Here is a 19,837-nt window from a genome sequence, read left to right as displayed (position 1 = left end):
GTTATCTCAGCATCACCTGCACAGTAGGTGGAGGCACTGTATGTAACATGCTATCTCAGCCTCAAATGCACAGTAGATGGAGGCACTGCATGTAACATGTTATCTCAGCCTCAAATGCACAGTAGGTGGAGGCACTGCATGTAACATGTTATCTCAGCCTCAAATGCACAGTAGGTGGAGGCACTGCATGTAACATGTTATCTCAGCATCACCTGCACAGTAGGTGGAGGCACTGCATGTAACATGTTATCTCAGCATCACCTGCACAGTAGGTGGAGGCACTGCATGTAACATGTTATCTCTGCATCACCTGCACAGTAGGTGGAGGCACTGTATGTAACATGCTATCTCAGCATCACCTGCACAGTAGGTGGAGGCACTGTATGTAACATGCTATCTCAGCATCACCTGCACAGTAGGTGGAGGCACTGTATGTAACATGCTATCTCAGCATCACCTGCACAATAGGTGGAAGCACTGCATGTAACATGCTATCTCAGCATCACCTGCATGGTAGGTGGAGGCACTGCATGTAACATGTTATCTCAGCATCAACTGCACAGTAGGTGGAGGCACTGCATGTAACATGTTATCTCAGCATCACCTCCACAGTAGGTGGAGGCACTGCATGTAACATGTTATCTCAGCATCACCTGCACAGTAGGTGGAGGCACTGCATGTAACATGTTATCTCAGCATCACCTGCACAGTAGGTGGAGGCACTGCATGTAACATGTTATCTCAGCATCACCTGCACAGTAGGTGGAGGCACTGCATGTAACATGTTATCTCAGCATCACCTGCACAGTAGGTGGAGGCACTGTATGTAACATGCTATCTCAGCATCACCTGCACAGTAGGTGGAGGCACTGCATGTAACATTCTATCTCAGCATCACCTGCACAGTAGGTGGAGGCACTGCATGTAACATGTTATCTCAGCATCACCTGCACAGTAGGTGGAGGCACTGTATGTAACATGCTATCTCAGCATCACCTGCACAGTAGGTGGAGGCACTGCATGTAACATGTTATCTCAGCACCACCTGCACAGTAGGTGGAGGCACTGCATGTAACATTCTATCTCAGCATCACCTGCACAGTAGGTGGAGGCACTGCATGTAACATGTTATCTCAGCATCACCTGCACAGTAGGTGGAGGCACTGCATGTAACATGTTATCTCAGCATCACCTGCACAGTAGGTGGAGGCACTGCATGTAACATGCTATCACAGCATCACCTGCACAGTAGGTGGAGGCACTGCATGTAACATGTTATCTCAGCATCACCTGCACAGTAGGTGGAGGCACTGCATGTAACATGTTATCTCAGCCTCAAATGCACAGTAGGTGGAGGCACTGTATGTAACATGTTATCTCAGCATCACCTGCACAGTAGGTGGAGGCACTGTATGTAACATGTTATCTCAGCATCACCTGCACAGTAGGTGGAGGCACTGTATGTAACATGTTATCTCAGCATCACCTGCACAGTAGGTGGAGGCACTGTATGTAACATGCTATCTCAGCCTCAAATGCACAGTAGGTGGAAGCACTGCATGTAACATGTTATCTCAGCCTCAAATGCACAGTAGGTGGAGGCACTGCATGTAACATGTTATCTCAGCCTCAAATGCACAGTAGGTGGAGGCACTGCATGTAACATGTTATCTCAGCATCACCTGCACAGTAGGTGGAGGCACTGCATGTAACATGTTATCTCAGCATCACCTGCACAGTAGGTGGAGGCACTGCATGTAACATGTTATCTCTGCATCACCTGCACAGTAGGTGGAGGCACTGTATGTAACATGCTATCTCAGCATCACCTGCACAGTAGGTGGAGGCACTGTATGTAACATGCTATCTCAGCATCACCTGCACAGTAGGTGGAGGCACTGTATGTAACATGCTATCTCAGCATCACCTGCACAATAGGTGGAAGCACTGCATGTAACATGCTATCTCAGCATCACCTGCATGGTAGGTGGAGGCACTGCATGTAACATGTTATCTCAGCATCAACTGCACAGTAGGTGGAGGCACTGCATGTAACATGTTATCTCAGCATCACCTCCACAGTAGGTGGAGGCACTGCATGTAACATGTTATCTCAGCATCACCTGCACAGTAGGTGGAGGCACTGCATGTAACATGTTATCTCAGCATCACCTGCACAGTAGGTGGAGGCACTGCATGTAACATGTTATCTCAGCATCACCTGCACAGTAGGTGGAGGCACTGCATGTAACATGTTATCTCAGCATCACCTGCACAGTAGGTGGAGGCACTGTATGTAACATGCTATCTCAGCATCACCTGCACAGTAGGTGGAGGCACTGCATGTAACATTCTATCTCAGCATCACCTGCACAGTAGGTGGAGGCACTGCATGTAACATGTTATCTCAGCATCACCTGCACAGTAGGTGGAGGCACTGTATGTAACATGCTATCTCAGCATCACCTGCACAGTAGGTGGAGGCACTGCATGTAACATGTTATCTCAGCACCACCTGCACAGTAGGTGGAGGCACTGCATGTAACATTCTATCTCAGCATCACCTGCACAGTAGGTGGAGGCACTGCATGTAACATGTTATCTCAGCATCACCTGCACAGTAGGTGGAGGCACTGCATGTAACATGTTATCTCAGCATCACCTGCACAGTAGGTGGAGGCACTGCATGTAACATGCTATCACAGCATCACCTGCACAGTAGGTGGAGGCACTGCATGTAACATGTTATCTCAGCATCACCTGCACAGTAGGTGGAGGCACTGCATGTAACATGCTATCACAGCATCACCTGCACAGTAGGTGGAGGCACTGCATGTAACATGTTATCTCAGCCTCAAATGCACAGTAGGTGGAGGCACTGTATGTAACATGTTATCTCAGCATCACCTGCACAGTAGGTGGAGGCACTGTATGTAACATGTTATCTCAGCATCACCTGCACAGTAGGTGGAGGCACTGTATGTAACATGTTATCTCAGCATCACCTGCACAGTAGGTGGAGGCACTGTATGTAACATGTTATCTCAGCATCACCTGCACAGTAGGTGGAAGCACTGCATGTAACATGTTATCTCAGCATCACCTGCACAGTAGGTGGAGGCACTGTATGTAACATGTTATCTCAGCATCACCTGCACAGTAGGTGGAGGCACTGCATGTAACATGTTATCTCAGCATCACCTGCACAGTAGGTGGAGGCACTGCATGTAACATGTTATCTCAGCATCACCTGTACAGTAGGTGGAGGCACTGTATGTAACATGTTATCTCAGCATCACCTGCACAGTAGGTGGAGGCACTGTATGTAACATGTTATCTCAGCATCACCTGCACAGTAGGTGGAGGCACTGCATGTAACATGTTATCTCAGCATCACCTGTACAGTAGGTGGAGGCACTGTATGTAACATGTTATCTCAGCATCACCTGCACAGTAGGTGGAGGCACTGCATGTAACATTCTATCTCAGCATCACCTGCACAGTAGGTGGAGGCACTGTATGTAACATGTTATCTCAGCATCACCTGCACAGTAGGTGGAGGCACTGCATGTAACATTCTATCTCAGCATCACCTGTACAGTAGGTGGAGGCAATGTATGTAACATGTTATCTCAGCATCACCTGCACAGTAGGTGGAGGCACTGTATGTAACATGTTATCTCAGCATCACCTGCACAGTAGGTGGAGGCACTGTATGTAACATGTTATCTCAGCACCACCTGCTGGACACAACCCTAGGTGATGCGACCAATGCCCTGGGCAGCGTGACTATGCAACATTCTTGTGAATGTCCTAATTCCAGAGGTAAGAAAGTTGGAAGCATTGTACATGAGGTGAGACCTTACCAGTGACCTATAAAGTGGTAAAATAAAATAAATAGGGTTTGAGTTTTAAAAAAGTTTAGAACCCTAGAACTCTATATTTTATACTTTTTATACTAGAAAAAGAACCCAGAACTTCAGAGTGTTCCGAGACCATTAGTTTATATCCCCTCGATGGTATAGTGTGCACGGTTCATAGCAGCACTGAGACACAGTACATAATGTCTTTGGAAATGTTTCAGCAGAATGTACTGTACATATGTGGAAAGGTCAGGTGCCACAACAGATCATGTTGTAAGGATCATTAGGAATTATTCCAAGGTCTCTGAACTAGGGACTTACTTTGCAAGAAGATTCCTTGAAAAGGCTTCGGAGAATTGATCACTCTTCAGCCTAACACTTTCCTGTTGCAATTATTTTGGTGACAAAATTACCATAAAATAAATTTAAAAATGTGCAATATTTAAACATAAAGCAATGTTGTAAATAACGAGCATTAAAAGGTTGCAAACTTTCAATGCACTTAATCCCCTTTATCTGGTTTAAACTGGCAGTTGAACGGGCATAAAGGTGCCTATGTATTCTGCAGTTATGACCCCCTCCCCCCAATTAGGTCATTTGAAATTGTCACTGGCAGAAAATAAAATTGTGAATCTTTTAGGAAACTCGCTTTGGATCTTTTACTAGCAAATGCAAGTGGACAATGGCAGCACTAATTTGACTCAATAAGATTTAAGTGCTGGGCCGAAGCAGGAAATGGTTGGATCTTTCCAATTGGTACCTATATGTAGGTGGTAGACTTGGAAATAGATTAATTTTCTTGATGGTCAGGTCAAGTGACTGGATCAGCATAGGCAAACTGAGGGGGGGGGGGGGGGGGGGGGTTCCTAGTACCTGGAAACCCCCCTCCAAGCCTGGGGCACTATGTAGAGAAAACAGCTCAATCTTTTTATGCCAGATCCTCCAACACCAGCCCTAACACTCGGTATAAAATGATCTACTCCGTAAATTCCCTCTTATTTTCCAACTCAGACTAAATTCATTAAGTTATAATAAAATGAAACAAAACATTAGCTTGTTATTTTGCAGGTAATTGCAATAGGAAATTAAGTGGGAAATTCAGGAGTAGAGCATTTCGTATGAGGTAGAACAGGTCATGTTGAATGACCAGTTATACCCAGACATACAAGGGCTTCATTTGTTAGTATTTTGTGTTTATTTGAATAACACATTTGCCAATGCTTTGTGTGTGTATGTGAGCATTGACAACCTGCAGTGCAAAAGCCCTGAAAAATGGAATATAAATGCATTCATACAGGTTGAATTTCGAGCTTTATCTTACGTTTATGGCTCTGTCCATGTGTCTGGCAGACAGGACATTGAAATGGGTGGTTATGTTATGTATATAGCTGGGCCTTGAGACTGGCAGACAGGAGACAGGAATGGGTGGTTATGTTATGTATATAGCTGGGCCCTGAGACTGGCAGACAGTAGACAGGAATGGGTGGTTATGTTATGTATATAGCTGGGCCTTGAGACTGGCAGACAGGAGACAGGAATGGGTGGTTATGTTATGTATATAGCTGGGCCCTGAGACTGGCAGACAGGAGACAGGAATGGGTGGTTATGTTATGTATATAGCTGGGCCCTGAGACTGGCAGACAGGAGACAGGAATGGGGGGTTATGTTATGTATATAGCTGGGCACTGAGACTGGCAGACAGGAGACAGGAATGGGGGGTTATGTTATGTATATAGCTGGGCCCTGAGACTGGCAGACAGGAGACAGGAATGGGGGGTTATGTTATGTATATAGCTGGGCCCTGAAACTGTCAGACAGGAGACAGGAATGGGTGGTTATGTTATGTATATAGCTGGGCCCTGAGACTGGCAGACAGGAGACAGGAATGGGGGGTTATGTTATGTATATAGCTGGGCCCTGAGACTGGCAGACAGAGGGCTAGAGTGTGGGAGTTATTTAAAGTTTTGTTATTGGCAGACATGACTCTGAAAATTAGTTATAATTCCAGACCATGGCCTTATCTGTGAGACGTTTGTATGTTCTCCCTGTGTTTGCGTGGGTTTCCTCCGGGTGCTCCGGTTTCCTCCCACACTCCAAAAACATACTAGTAGGTTAATTGGCAAATTGACCCTAATCTGTGTGTGTATGTTAGGGAATTTAGACGGTAAGCTCCAATGGGCAGGGACTGATGTGAATGAGTTCTTTGTACAGCGCTGCGGAATTAGTGGCGCTATATAAATAAATGGTGATGATGATGTTGTTGATGATGATGATGATAGTTTATGTGATTTATAAGACTCTGTTCTAAGACTGGCAGACAGGGAACATGGAGGTTATTGGAGGGTTTGTGTGACTTATATGGCTATGCCCCTGAGACTGGCAGACAGGCCACTGACCCTGGCACAACCCTACACCCGAGTGGCATAGAGTAAAGTGGGCGTGTCCAGGTGTCTGCCGGTGACGTCGCAGGCTGAGGGGGCGGCCGCGCGGTGCACCCTGGGAGTAACGCTCGCCGCGGCCGCCATCTTTGTTTGGTGTGGGCAGCGCGGAGAGATCTCCTGGAGCGGCGGACACGGGACACGTCGGAGCCATGTTATCCGCCGCGCAGCTGCTGGATGAGCTGATGGGCCGGGACCGGAACCTGGCCCCGGATGAGAAGAGGAGCAACGTCCGCTGGGATGATGAGAGTGTGAGTGTCCCCCCCTCCCCTCCTGGGAGACCATGTGACCGGGCCCGGGTGTGAGAGGCCGAGGCCTGGAGGGCCGTAGTCACTGCCTGGGTGCTCAGTGTGCCCATGGTGGTGTATGTAATATGTCACCCCGGCCTGTGTGTTATATACTGTGTGTTATATACTGTGTGTTATATACTGTGTGTTATATACTGTGTGTTATATACTGTGTGTTATATACTGTGTGTTATATACGCGCTGCTTTATGTTGATATAAGTGTGGCAGGGCAAGGGTTAACCACAGGGTGTGTAGTGATGGTCCCATCATCTATTGTGAAACGTGGCAGGGAAAGGGTCAGGTAAGGGGGTTAATCATAGACTTTGTATTGTGATTGTAGCATAGAAAGGAAGTTAGTTGGGGTTAAACATAGCCTGTGTATGGATATGATAGTTTACAGGTTCATAGTGGGTTATATGGCAAGAGAAGGGTTAAACATACCCTGTGTATTTATATGATAGTTTATGGATTCATAGTGGGTTATATGGCAAGAGAAGGGTTAAACATAGCCTGTGTATTGATATGATAGTTTATGGGTTCATAGTGGGTTATATGTGGCAAGAGAAGGGTTAAACATACCCTGTGTATGGATATGATAGTTTATGGATTCATAGTGGGTTATATGGCAAGAGAAGGGTTAAACATACCCTGTGTATTTATGATAGTTTATGGATTCATAGTGGGTTATATGGCAAGAGAAGGGTTAAACATAGCCTGTGTATTGATATGATAGTTTATGGATTCATAGTGGGTTATATGGCAAGAGAAGGGTTAAACATAGCCTGTGTATTGATATGATAGTTTATGGGTTCATAGTGGGTTATATGTGGCAAGAGAAGGGTAAAACAGCCTGTGCATTGATATGATAGTTTACGGGTTCATAGTGGGTTATGGAGTTTTATGTGGCAAGCGAATGGTTAAACACAGCCTGGTAATGATGTGGTAGTTTAGGAGTTTATAGTTTTATATGTGGCAGGAGAAGGGTTAAACACAGGCTGGGTGGATTAGGGTCTTAGTAAGTGGGTGTAGTGTTACATGTGGCAGAGAAGCTTTAATTTGATTGTGGGATACATGGACTGTAAATAGTCAGCCAGTGCGGTCATCCAAAAGTACGATCTTTGCTCCTAGCATTTCTTGATCCCTGTTATACAGTAATGGGTGGTACAGTTACCATAGATGGGAACTTCTGACAAGGATTAATATAATAATTAACAGCACCCACTGTGGGGAGGGGGGACATGTATTATCGGGACAGGTACTGAATTACGTTGTGTGCTGCCACTATTACTTTGTCACTCCCTTTTTCCATTCTGCAAGTGTATTACACTGCCAAAATATTCCAATCAGAATTTGCCACCTATAGCGATTACTTTGTGAAGTGAAACATACTTGGCAAAATTACAGTGTAATTGTAGAAGTGCTAATACACTAGGTGGGATATCTGAGGGGAAACTTCTGAGTTAGTCTGAAACCTCTGGTCTGAGGTTATTTAATAATTTGTTTCATAGCAAAAAGTATGTAGCCATAGTCAAATGCTGCCAACACAGACACAAAATCTAAATGCTGGAATTGCAGAGGATAAAATGCAAGCAGCTACATGTGTATTGACAACTACTTGTAGTTGACAATACACCTGGGGGGTGCTGTTTGGCACATTTCGCTAGACCCACTGCTATAGGTTAATCCATATACTCGGATGGTTAAAATTTAGTTTTCTAATTTTGGAGTTTCCAACTGCTGTCAGTTTGTTCTTCTTAAAGGACCACTAAACTCCAGAATTTAAATTTTCTGATATGAACAATGAAGATTACATTGTTTAGTGTTTACTCGACTGCAATTCTGATAAAAGGTAATTTTACCTCCCCACTCTATTAGCCGAAGCACCTCTCACATCTTTAGAAAAGTGTCCTAATGGGATCTGATGCATGTCAAAGAGCTGAAACTGCAGTCATTTGATTTGCTTTTGTATTGGCCCTCCCTGTGTATAAATTCACTAATCCTCAAAGTACATTTCTTTATAGAGTGTGTGCAAACCTGTCAGTCACTGTCTACCAGTTTATTTAGAGAAGCCACCTCCCTATTAACATGGCAGTCTGTGATAGAGTATGGTGTACATTTAGTGTACAGACTCTAGATAATTAATGTATATTATTCAGATCAGTAATACACAGCATTTGTTTTTGTTTTTTTCTAAATCTCGGTGCCTTTATTTGCTCTTTAAAGAATATCTGCAAGCAACACATTAGCAGGTTCTCTACGGTCACTGGGTAATGTAGTTACGTCACTTGTATTTCCAGGATACGCAAGTGCTTCTAAAATAGCAGATATGTTCCATGCTGCCAAGGGATGGGACGGAGTCATTACTTTATGCTCTTACTGATCATTTATTTGTTTGCTCTAGAGGCTTGAAACTTTTTTTAATGTTCAAATTTGTGTGATAGTTGGACACTAATTCTCTCTCTTCCAACAGGTGTGCAAGCACTATCTGTGTGAGTTTTGTCCGGCTGAGCTGTTTACAAACACACGATCTGATCTGGGTATGTAACAATGTGAACGTATATAATCCTCTAGTTGTTCATTTAGATCAGCTCCTCTGTGCAGACACTTTAACTCTGCTGCATCTCTTCAGATGAAGCATTTAGTTCTAGGATACTGTACCAGTTGATGTAGCCACACTGTTTTGTGCCTGTTTGGCCAATAAAAACAAATTAATGTATTTAGATCTGAGCTTTACTGCAAATTTACAGCATGGTCTCACAACTTTTTAAAGAAATGTTTTAATGAAGACATGATTGGTTTGAGTGAAACAAAACTGCTTTCTTGTCTGGGAGATGCAGTTACCATGTGATAAAGCCATTTAAGCTTTCTTCCATTTATTTATGCCACTTAAACCACATAGTCCATCATTCCATTCAGTTGTGTTTAAAGTATAGCTGTTATTTTATGTCACCTTGGTAATAGATAAGCAGTGTAGCAGTTCATTTTAATAAATGAACATATGCAGAGAACGTATGTTACTGCTGCTTTCAAATGACTGCAATTGGATCTTGATTATAAAATGAATATTGGACACTGGATAGATAGCACTTATTTCAGTAGTTAAATAAAGGAGAGATTTAATTTTACCTCCATTGCACAAACATGGTTTCACAAGTTAACCTCTGGGTACTTTGTGAATTGTATGAACATTTCGCAGCATATTAATGCAAACATACAGCATTATTATGCAAAATAAATTCTGGCAGCTTTTTTCAGTGCTAATACCTGATCATTTCTTTCTTCTTTTTTTTTTTTTTTTAAATGTAAAGGTCCGTGTGAAAAAATTCATGATGAGAACCTTCGGAAACAGTGAGTGTTTTATTTGTACTGTTTGTCAAGCACAAGGTTATTTAATTTGTGATGTTTGTTTTAGTGTTTAGCTTGTATATTAAATTTACACTGTGTCTCCAGGTATGAGAAGAGCTCCCGGCATATGAAAGTTGGCTATGAGCGTGAATTCTTGCGGTATTTGCAGAGCTTGCTCACAGAGGTTGAACGGAGGATTCGGAGGGGCCACGCTCGTTTGGCGCTGTCTCAGAATCAGCAAGCATCCGGTGTAAGTTTTGGCGCATCCCTTTATAGGTGCGATAGAGAGATAAAGGTGGCGTTAAAAGCAACACTATAATGTAGTCATAGCGTACTCTTAAGGGTTTTCCACACCCATTCCCAACCCTCTTTTAGTGTAAACCAGGAGAGAGAGAATCCCTCCCTATATATTATAACCCTTTTTATAATGTCAGTAGTAGTTCTTGTCCTTCTTAAACAATGTTAAGCTTTGTCATGTTAACAGAACTGTGTATATATAATGTGTTCTCTGGATATGTGTTGTGCAAGATGCTTGTTTACTTCCAGTGAATGTGACCCTTTTGAGCAAGAAAACAGGCTTCAATGTTAGATATCCATCTTTTGTGTAGCTCCATCATATTACACAATGTATTGCCTTTTAATCATCATCATTTGTTTATATAGTGTCAACAAATTCCGTGGCTCTTAATAGTTAGGAACACTGTAATAAAACAATACTGGTTGATACAGAGATGTAAGAAGGCCCTGCTCATAAGCTTACAATTTATGGGTCATTCACTGTCACAGTGGAGTTTACAGTCTAAATTTTTTTCCACGCACACTTACAGATATGGGTTAATTTTGTCAGAAGCTTGTTATCCTACTAGTATATTTTTTTGGACTGTGGGAGGAAATCCACCAAGAGATGGAGAGGTCATACAAACTCCCACACATATAGTTGCCTGGTTACATTGGACTTAGACAAATGCCAAAGTTGCATCATGTGGTGCTTTAATTTGACCCGATTCCAAGGAATTGTATTTTAAGTGTCCAAAGAGTCATATCTCTTATTTCTTTTAATAGTCTGTGGGGCCGGCTGGAAAGAATGAGGAGAAAGTCCAGGTGTTGACAGATAAAATTGAAGGACTGTTGCAGCAGGTAAGATCAGCTGTCATTATTCGTTAAAAGAACACATTGGTCAAAACAGCTAGTTGCCATATAGTTCTCTTTGTGTAATGGTTATGTTGTCAGTGCTCCCTATAGTGTCAAACACTTGTATAGTATCGTTAAGAAACTGTCTTGGCTTACGGTTCTACAGCTGTCATCATTTTGTGTAATATAACATGAAGTCCTTTCACACTGTTCTATCCAGTATTCAGTGGAAAGATGGAATAAAAGGTTTTATTTTGAAAAATAGAATATTTTCACATTGTGCTGCCTGCCAGACCCATGTTTATCACCTTTGTTTTGTACGAGCAGATAGAGGAGCTGGGTTCAGAAGGGAAGGTGGAGGAAGCACAAGGGATGATGAAACTTGTTGAACAGTTAAAAGAAGAGAGAGAACTTCTCAAGTCTTCAACATCGGTGAGTTTCAGATAGCGACATGGACATTACCCTGCATGGTTTACACTCCACAGATCTCACCTCAGAATGTGTCCTAGTCTATGGAGGAGTAGTGAACTAGAATCGTATATTCCTCCATACTGTATAGTTCTATGCATTCCTGCTTTAAGAGGGCAACATCTTTCAGCATTTTAATCTAGATATATCTCCTGCTGTATTAAATGTTGTGCTGTAATCAGCAGGGAACTTGAGATTGTTATGTTTTTTACTATACATAAATGTAACTGTAATGCCTTATTGCAGCACCTTCTGAACTTTTCTTGAAATCAGTGCCGTACAGTAAGGATAACGTTAGTAGTGTCAAAGGGGTGTAGTAGACCCTCATAACTAGTCTTTTGAATCTACTACATTGGGATATTTTGTTTTCTTCCTTCAGACAATTGAAAGCTTTGCAGCTCAGGAGAAGCAGATGGAGGTGTGTGAGGTCTGCGGTGCCTTCTTAATCGTCGGAGATGCTCAGTCACGGGTGGACGATCACCTTATGGGTAAACAGCACATGGGCTATGCCAAAATAAAGAACACTGTGGAGGAATTAAAGGTATGACTATAGTACTCCACCTGAAACTGCACATAGAAGGGACACTCTTTCCTCTGTTTGTCTGTACTATACTCGTCTGTCCTATGGTCAACACACAGAATAAGGGAAATGAGTGGGGGATTGCTGGCAGGGGTAAAATAGGACATACAATGGGGCAGGATAAATTGACTCTTTACATCCCCCCCCTTCTCTAATGTAAATATTACGGTGTAACTAACCTATTACAGTCCTAGTTTTTATGCTGTCCTAGTTTTTATGCTTCTATAGCTCTCATGCCAATCTGCCAGGTGTCATGATAGTCTTAACAATACAATATTTTGGGGTGTGGCTGTGGATAACCTCATTTGGGACGTAGTAGGGAATGGACATATGACAGAGTACAAGCAGGTGACAGACACTACCCTCAAATTTGCTCATAGCCTGCACGAAGGGAACCTGTAGCATGTACATTCCCCTGTTCTCGGCACAACCAAGCATCGAACAAAGTTTAGGTTAGTCCACCTTTTATTATAAGAAAACAAGGCATGTAGGCATTCTTATAATTTTATGTGATGGTTATTTTATTTTGACATAGCTTTTTAAAAGTTATAAAGTTTTAAAGTTATTTCTACCATGTCTGTCTGAGCTTTCGGCTGATATGCATCACGTAAGTGTAAAAAGACGATAATCCAAGCTCTCTCAGCCGCCTCTTTCCCTTTTCACTATAGTTTTATGTTTGTGCATTTTACTAGGGTCAGAACATCTATTGCAGGAATTCTTAACATGAATGAGCAGGGAACTGCCTGAGCAATCTATAGCCAATCAGAGTATGAGTGTTGGTAGCGGTGCAAAGTGTTTCAGCTTTGTCAACTCCTGCAAGGCCATGTGTTTTGTTGGGTGTTCGGAAAACAGGAAGCGCACTGGATCCCAAACTTTCTAAGTTCAGGGCACCCTTGGGGTCTCCATAATTTTTTCAAGGCGTCACTAAGTCACAATAATTGCTAAGTAGTCCCCTGCCTTGCTTACCACTGGCCCTGGCCATGGCACCCCTGCGAGATCGCCGCGGCACCTAAGGGAACCATGGCGCACAGTTTGGAAACCAGTGAGGTAGCCAGTCAGTGCATCAAAACATTAAATAGTGAATCCAGCTGCAATTCATAGTTAAAATTCTACTCCTGCGTTAAACCGGTTATTTGTGGCCGTGCTTCTTGAATGTTCTGTGCTTATCCTTTGCTTGTTCTGTGTGTTACTTGTTTTATCTGTTTTATGTACTATGTTCTATTTTGGTAGGTTTGGTAGAACAGAATTTTGTGATGCCTTATAAATCATAATAAAAATGTTTATTTTGAGCCACAAGACGGTGAAATGAATATTGCTGTAGAAAAATAATTCTCAGTAGGAGACTATTCTAGTAAGTCTTCAAGCTGTCAAGACGAACATTTTTTTTTTTTTTTTTTGCGAACTCTCCTTAATTGAAGTCTGTTTATTGTAAAAGGAAAAGCTGAGGAAAAAAACAGATGAGCCTGAGCGTGACGATCGGTTAAAGAAAGAGAAAGAGGAAAAAGAACGGGAGAAAGAGAAGGAACGCGAGAGAGAGGAAAAGGAAAAGAAGAAGCGCAGAGAGGAGGAAGAACAACAACAACAACAACGGGAGAAGGAAAGAACCAGAGAAAAGGAGAAGCGTAAAAGAAGCCGTTCGCGTAGCCAAAACTCCACTAGACCATCAGACAGGCGTGGCAGCAGGTCGCGTGACCACAAGAGGTCACGAAGCCGAGACAAAAGAAGGAGCAGGTATGCCGATGTTGATTTTAGCAGTATCCAGTTACTGTTGTAACTTGCTAGGTAAATAGTTTGAGACCCACAAGTTTGTTAATGACTGGACTGGAGGGATACAATGAAAATTGACCTGTGATTACTGTTGTGAGCTCCAGTAATATCTAATATATATATATATAAGCCTAGCGGCGTGTGTTAGTGTGTGTGTGTGTGTGTGTGTGTGTGTGTGTGTGGAAAAAACTATTTTCTCAGAAAGGGCTCATCCAATTGACCTGAAATTTGGTATACTGACATTATTTGACAAAAAAATTATAATAGTGAAGTCATTTAACTTCCATTATTGCCCCTTTCCCCTGTGGGAGGGGTAGTAAAGGCTAAATTTACCAGTTGAGGGCTCAAACTCTTGACTCCTTCCGGAATGCCAAGGCACAGATTAAGATTGAAAGTTGGAAGCATTATTATGCTATTGAGAAATCTGAATGTTAAGAGGGGACTGTGCAATGGCACTCTATTAGTAGTGACAGCACTGAAAACGGATGTGATACAAGCAGAAGTTTTGACTGGCTCTGCTGAAGGAGAGAAGGTGATGATACCATGGATTGACTTATGTCCACCCGAAACAGGACTGCCGTTTAAGCTAAGACGGCAGCAGTTCCCTTTGAAGGCGGCATTTGCTATGACCATTAACAATTCACAGGGTCAAACAGTTGACCGTGTGGGTATTTATTTACTAGAGCCTGTGTTTGGTCATGGACAATTGTATGTCGCATTTTCACGAGTGTGGAGAAGCAGTGATGTGAAAGTGCAGGTTATGAATACTGCCCTTCAAGGAAGACTGATTGAGCACAGCGATAAGGTGTTTAGCAGAAACGTTGTGTATCGAGAGGTTTTAGAACAGTAAGACGATGGAGATTAAGGATATGGCGATGAAGATGAATGATGAGGTGGTGACATGTGGACAAAACCACGTTAAAAAAGGGCACTTACGTCGGGAAGTAACGCTCTTCCCCTGAGGAGGCCTGGCCTAGCCCCAAATGCATGACAAGAACCTTTTTAACACCTTAAGTAGCTTGATTTAACTTGCACGGGTTAACTTGTGTAAAATAATTTTCTAACCGTCTACCATAATTCACTGCCAGGTAATGATGCTGCTGGCAGCTTTATACTGCCATCTTGTGGGTGCTGCACACATCTTGCAACAAATGTCTGGCTAGATGAAAACCCTACACCTGTCTGACCTTATCTGTTTTATGTTTGTTCATAAATCATGCGGATTACTGGGGTTTACTGGACTCTCCTCAATCTAACCTGGGACAAATCCAAAATTGTTTTACACTTACAACTTGACTTACAGTATAAGTAAATATCTTCACTAGATGGATGATGTGTGTTCTTCTGAGTTTCAACAGCGGGTGCTCTTAGTTTAGGTACTGCTTTCTATAACGAGTAGAGATTTCAGGACTAAATGACCACAGAACCAAATGTAGGCAATTCATGATTAGATTTTTACCAGTAAAGGCACATGTTACTTGGTGTTAGGTGGGACGAGTTGGCAAATATTATCTTAATGCATTTTAACTGTGTGTCCTACTTGCACAGTTCACTTTAGTTTGCTTGTTCTGCCAATTTGATGAATATTGAATTTCCTCTACACTCAGTATTTAAACAACAATTGGTAAAATCTATAGAAAATTGTATTTTTGTTTTTTTTGTAAAACATTGCAATGTGTGGGGGTAGCGTTGGCCTGTGATGGAAATAAATAGTTTAGTAAATAAGCAGAAGGCTTGGACCAGACCCTGGCAAGATGCTAACATTTTAGTATCTGACGTTCGGCCATGCTGTGGAAATGTATAAACAAGCCTTTGAAAGTCTCTTCCATAGTCATTGAAAATCATGACCAGGAACTGCCTCGTACTATGAGTTTAGTGAGAGAAGGCATGGCCTTGTCTGCACTAGTATAGTAAATGTTCCCTGTTAAGTAGCAGAAACATGATTTTTAAAAAAATATAAATATATATATATATTAGTTGTGTGGCCTCTGCCCATTTTGCCCTGCAAATGTCTGGTGTCAAAGCACAACTTTATCAAACAGGAAAAAAGATGGGTTTTGTGGGGAGGAGTCTCACCAAGCTACTCCATCTCCTCCTCTTGGACAAATGTTGTCCATGGGTAGTTGTAAGTTATGGTAGTTTCCCCATACTTTGTAATCCACTGTTACTTTGTACACTTATCTTCCTGGCAATTACTTGGATTACAACTTTGTGGCCAAACCCTTCTGTCGCTTGTAAAACAAGGAAACTGTTATCCGCAGTCGCAGTATTTCAATCTACCTGAAACCTTACAATCCTAACTGATCCATCCGCAGGAGCAGAGAACGCCAGCGAAGCCGCAGTCACAACCGCACAGAGCGGAAGCATCGATCGCGCAGCAGAGACAAGCGTAGGTCTAAGAGCAGAGAACGCAAATCCTACAAACACAGAAGCAGAAGCCGAGAGCGAGACCGTGAGAGGAGATCCAAGGAAAAAGGTTTGTCCTGTTAAATACAAGGTGTACAGGAATGTAGAAGAGAAAACGGGAGTGCTATGGTGATGAGGGGTGGGAAGGATACACTGTATATAAAATGTTTCATCTAATACTGTATGGAAGAAAAAGACCTTTCAGGATTGAAGACTGTCCACACCTAAAATACACTTCTTGTATACAAACTATCATTTACAACTTTTTATAATTTTCTACCAAAAAAATGTTTGAGGCAGGATGTTTTTCCAGTGCACACCAGACTATTACATGTAAGTCTTAAGGTGCTTCTTTGAGTCTGTAATGGCAGATCGCTAGGCTTCAGCGAGTGAAAGTAGAAGCCCGAATCCACCAGACTCCTTGAGAAGACTGGTGTAAACTCCAAAAAGTATGTTTACACCCACCACCTCTCTTGCCTATCTATCATATATACTATATATGTGTATATTAGAAATAAATCTGACCCCTTTTCCTCCACTTGTGCTGTTTTAGTGGTATTGTTGTCCCATAGCTACAGGAGGAGGGGGCAGGGCGTCATTGGTTACAAGTTTACGCTAGGCTGACCAGATTGGAGTGCCCGTCCCTTTTCCAGTCTTGAGACCAGAGGGGGGTGGGGTTGAGATTGCTATTGTCACCGAAAGAACTTTTATTAAGACCTTTTTTATAACAAAACAAATCTACATGTAATGCACATGCAACCATTTCCTCCAGAATTTGTCACAGTACATTAGTGTGGCTGCAATAACTACAGCTAAACGTTCAGGGGCAAGAGGTCACTTTGAACCCAATTACTTTTTATATTGCATTAATAATAATGGGCACAATTTTCTTTACCGGCAGAAAAGAGGAGTTCTGATGACAAAAAAAGTAGCAAGTCCAGCAGTCGAGATGTACAGAGTGAATCTCGCAAATCTGACCCCAAGGAATTTTCCAGCCCGACCTCAGTAAATGGGGCCAACGAAGGCATAAAATCTGAAGGTGACACTCAGTCCAATTAAAACTGATCTGATTTGACCTCTGATCAGTCAGAGGTAAGTGTTTAGTGCCTCACTTTCTATAGCTCTTATGTTTTGCTAGAATGTAACGGTGCAGCGTAAGTATGCACAGATGAAGAGTGCTTTAGAAGACAGGAAACCGCTTGCCATGAAAGGAAAGCTCTGTAGCCCTGCCAAATATGTGGAGGTATATTGTTTTCTCTATTCGTAGTGACCCGCGCCCATCCAACCTTCTCTTCCCTTTTGTCACCACAACGCGCCCTCTTCAAACATAAGCCATTACGTCTTTATCTTACACTTGTTTCAAAAATCAAAAATGTTGTCTTTTAAACTGCTTAATAATTTTGTTGTAAATAAACATACACAACACATGTATTAGCCTTTTTTTGGTTCCTTGGAAGCACCCTTCACCTTAAGAGGCGCGTTCATCATTTGTGTTTTTTAAAGGCACTTTGCAACCCAGACTTAAATCTAATTCATTGTTAAACAAACAAACAAAACAAACAAAAATAAAAACCCACAAACACAAGTACAGCTGTTTCTTTGTGAAAGATGTTTGGAGTCGTTTGCCTTATTGCCTTGCATTCTAATGCAGTTTGTTCTGTAACTCGAGAACCTATAGCATTGGATTGATGGAAGTGTAGGGTTTATGAATAATTGCACCTGTCTGCATACCTCACTCAGCGTTGGTGTTGTAAGCGGGCCCCTGAAAATGCCAAATTAAAAATCAAGGATTCAGTCATACTAATCAGGTACTCTTGCCAGGTACTCCTTTCTATACCAAAATCCATGTTTGAATAATGTTACCTGTACTAGCATAAGCTTACTTTTTGTGTATTTGTTTTATTTTGTCTGTCTATCGAGCAAAAGCACAAGCTGTGTCTATTCTTTTAGTTTATTATTATTATTTTTTTTTATTTTTTTTATACTTTTATGTTAGTTGTTGTTACCACTTTTTAACAGTTTGGAAATTTTCTTTCAACTGTGTCTAGGGATGCAGTGATGCGCAGTCATTAAAACAAAATTCTTTTAAAGATTTTAAATGCAAATCTCTGCTCGCTATAAATGGCCATGTTACATTCAGTGCAAGCTTTTACAGAGGTATGTGTTTACGTTTTTCCTACCAAGTAGGAGAATATTCTAACGGCAGTATCATTGTAGTCCAATATACTGACAGTGGTGGAAAAAGCAGAGATTCGAGAGCTGCAGTTTTCTTATTGTTTTTTTTTCACGAATCCCTTTTTCTGTTCCAAGAATTGGCTAACTTTGGTTCCTCTTGCATGAAGGCACTAGAGAATGGGGGCAAATCCTAGTGGCAGATAATCTGTTTGCTTTGAACTATTAAGATTTTTTTTAAACATTGGCAAGTAATTAGATCACTTTTAAAGATGGGCAATTAATTTTGTGTTTCTTTGTTTTATTTTCCTTCAAATTTTATTCCGATAGAACTGCATACAGAAGATCAAGACCCCCCCACAAGATGTCTTAACTGAAGATCTACTTTAAATGAGGTGACAGAAACCTGTAATGAGAATTAAAAACTCAGTTAGAGTTGGTTCTAAGCTATTAAGTTGAGAACTGAAGTAATTCTCTAGAAATGAATTTAGTCCAGTTGCTCTTCTGAAATGTTAGTCCTGATCCTTTTATCAGGACACTGAAAAATTAATTTAAAACATGCAAGCGAATATTGGGCACACAACTTGCATATTGGTTAAGTAAAAGTATTTTGGACTTCGAAAACACAAATTAAGTATGTTTGTGAACCACGTTACTTTTTTTTATTTTTATTTTTTACAAGTAGACTTTAGAATATCTATAAATAAACGCATCTTCTAATTTCTGTTGTATATGTGCTTTGTTGTTATTTGGCTTGGTATTACCTGCTTTTTCAAATAAACTTGTTACTGTTTACTTTGTAGTGTTGGCTTTTGGTTATTTTTTATTTAATGATCAAATCAAAGTCATTTTCTTGGAGCCATATTGAACAATGTGCCCAGTATTAGAGCTTCCCCAGGTCTCTTTCCCCTCCACCGGTAACTGCTTCCAAGGGGAGCAGCCAGATCAGGGAGGGCAATTATGTGTAACTAACCGATTCTGCACCGGAATGGAGAGGATCTGCAGCTCATACCGTCACGTGCCAGTAGTGCCTTCTATCCATGGTGTATAAGTTATGTTATGATGTGTATGTTCAGGATTATTATTTGTGTCCTCATTCCCACAGTATGAAACACACTATTTGCTGATAATTTATTTTAATTAAAAATATTTGACTTAGGTTCTTGTTCTGGTAATGCACAATGATGGGATTACTGGTTCCTGTCTGACCAGGGCCCTATCTGTGTGGCGTTTGTATGTCCTCCCCATGTTTGTATGGGTTTCCACCAGAGGCTCCTCTTTCGTCCCACACCTCAAAGAACTGATGGGTCCCCAGTATGTGAGAGGCCGTGTGTTCAGGAATATGGATTGTAAGCTCTACTGTAGCAGGGACTGATGTG

At 41.8% G+C, this 19,837-nt stretch overlaps 1 protein-coding gene across 1 annotated transcript; it reads left to right on the top strand.

Annotated features, from left to right (window-relative positions):
• The first annotated feature begins 6,353 nt into the window (after positions 1-6,353).
• On the top strand, positions 6,354-19,253 carry LUC7L3 (LUC7 like 3 pre-mRNA splicing factor). The gene is made up of 11 exons (XM_075178112.1): positions 6,354-6,552; positions 9,060-9,126; positions 9,898-9,937; positions 10,040-10,184; positions 10,997-11,071; positions 11,393-11,497; positions 11,913-12,074; positions 13,549-13,844; positions 16,196-16,356; positions 17,188-17,378; positions 18,789-19,253. Exons 1-10 carry the CDS (start codon positions 6,454-6,456, stop codon positions 17,343-17,345), a joined length of 1,308 nt encoding a protein of 435 aa, XP_075034213.1. The 5' UTR covers positions 6,354-6,453; the 3' UTR covers positions 17,346-17,378; positions 18,789-19,253.
• Positions 19,254-19,837: the final 584 nt, after the last annotated feature.

The sequence above is a fragment of the Mixophyes fleayi genome, chromosome 6, assembly GCF_038048845.1.
Source record: "Mixophyes fleayi isolate aMixFle1 chromosome 6, aMixFle1.hap1, whole genome shotgun sequence".
Lineage (NCBI taxonomy): Eukaryota > Metazoa > Chordata > Amphibia > Anura > Limnodynastidae > Mixophyes > Mixophyes fleayi.
The sequence above is the reverse complement of the archived record's forward strand: the minus strand, read 5'-3'. Positions and strand labels throughout refer to the sequence as shown.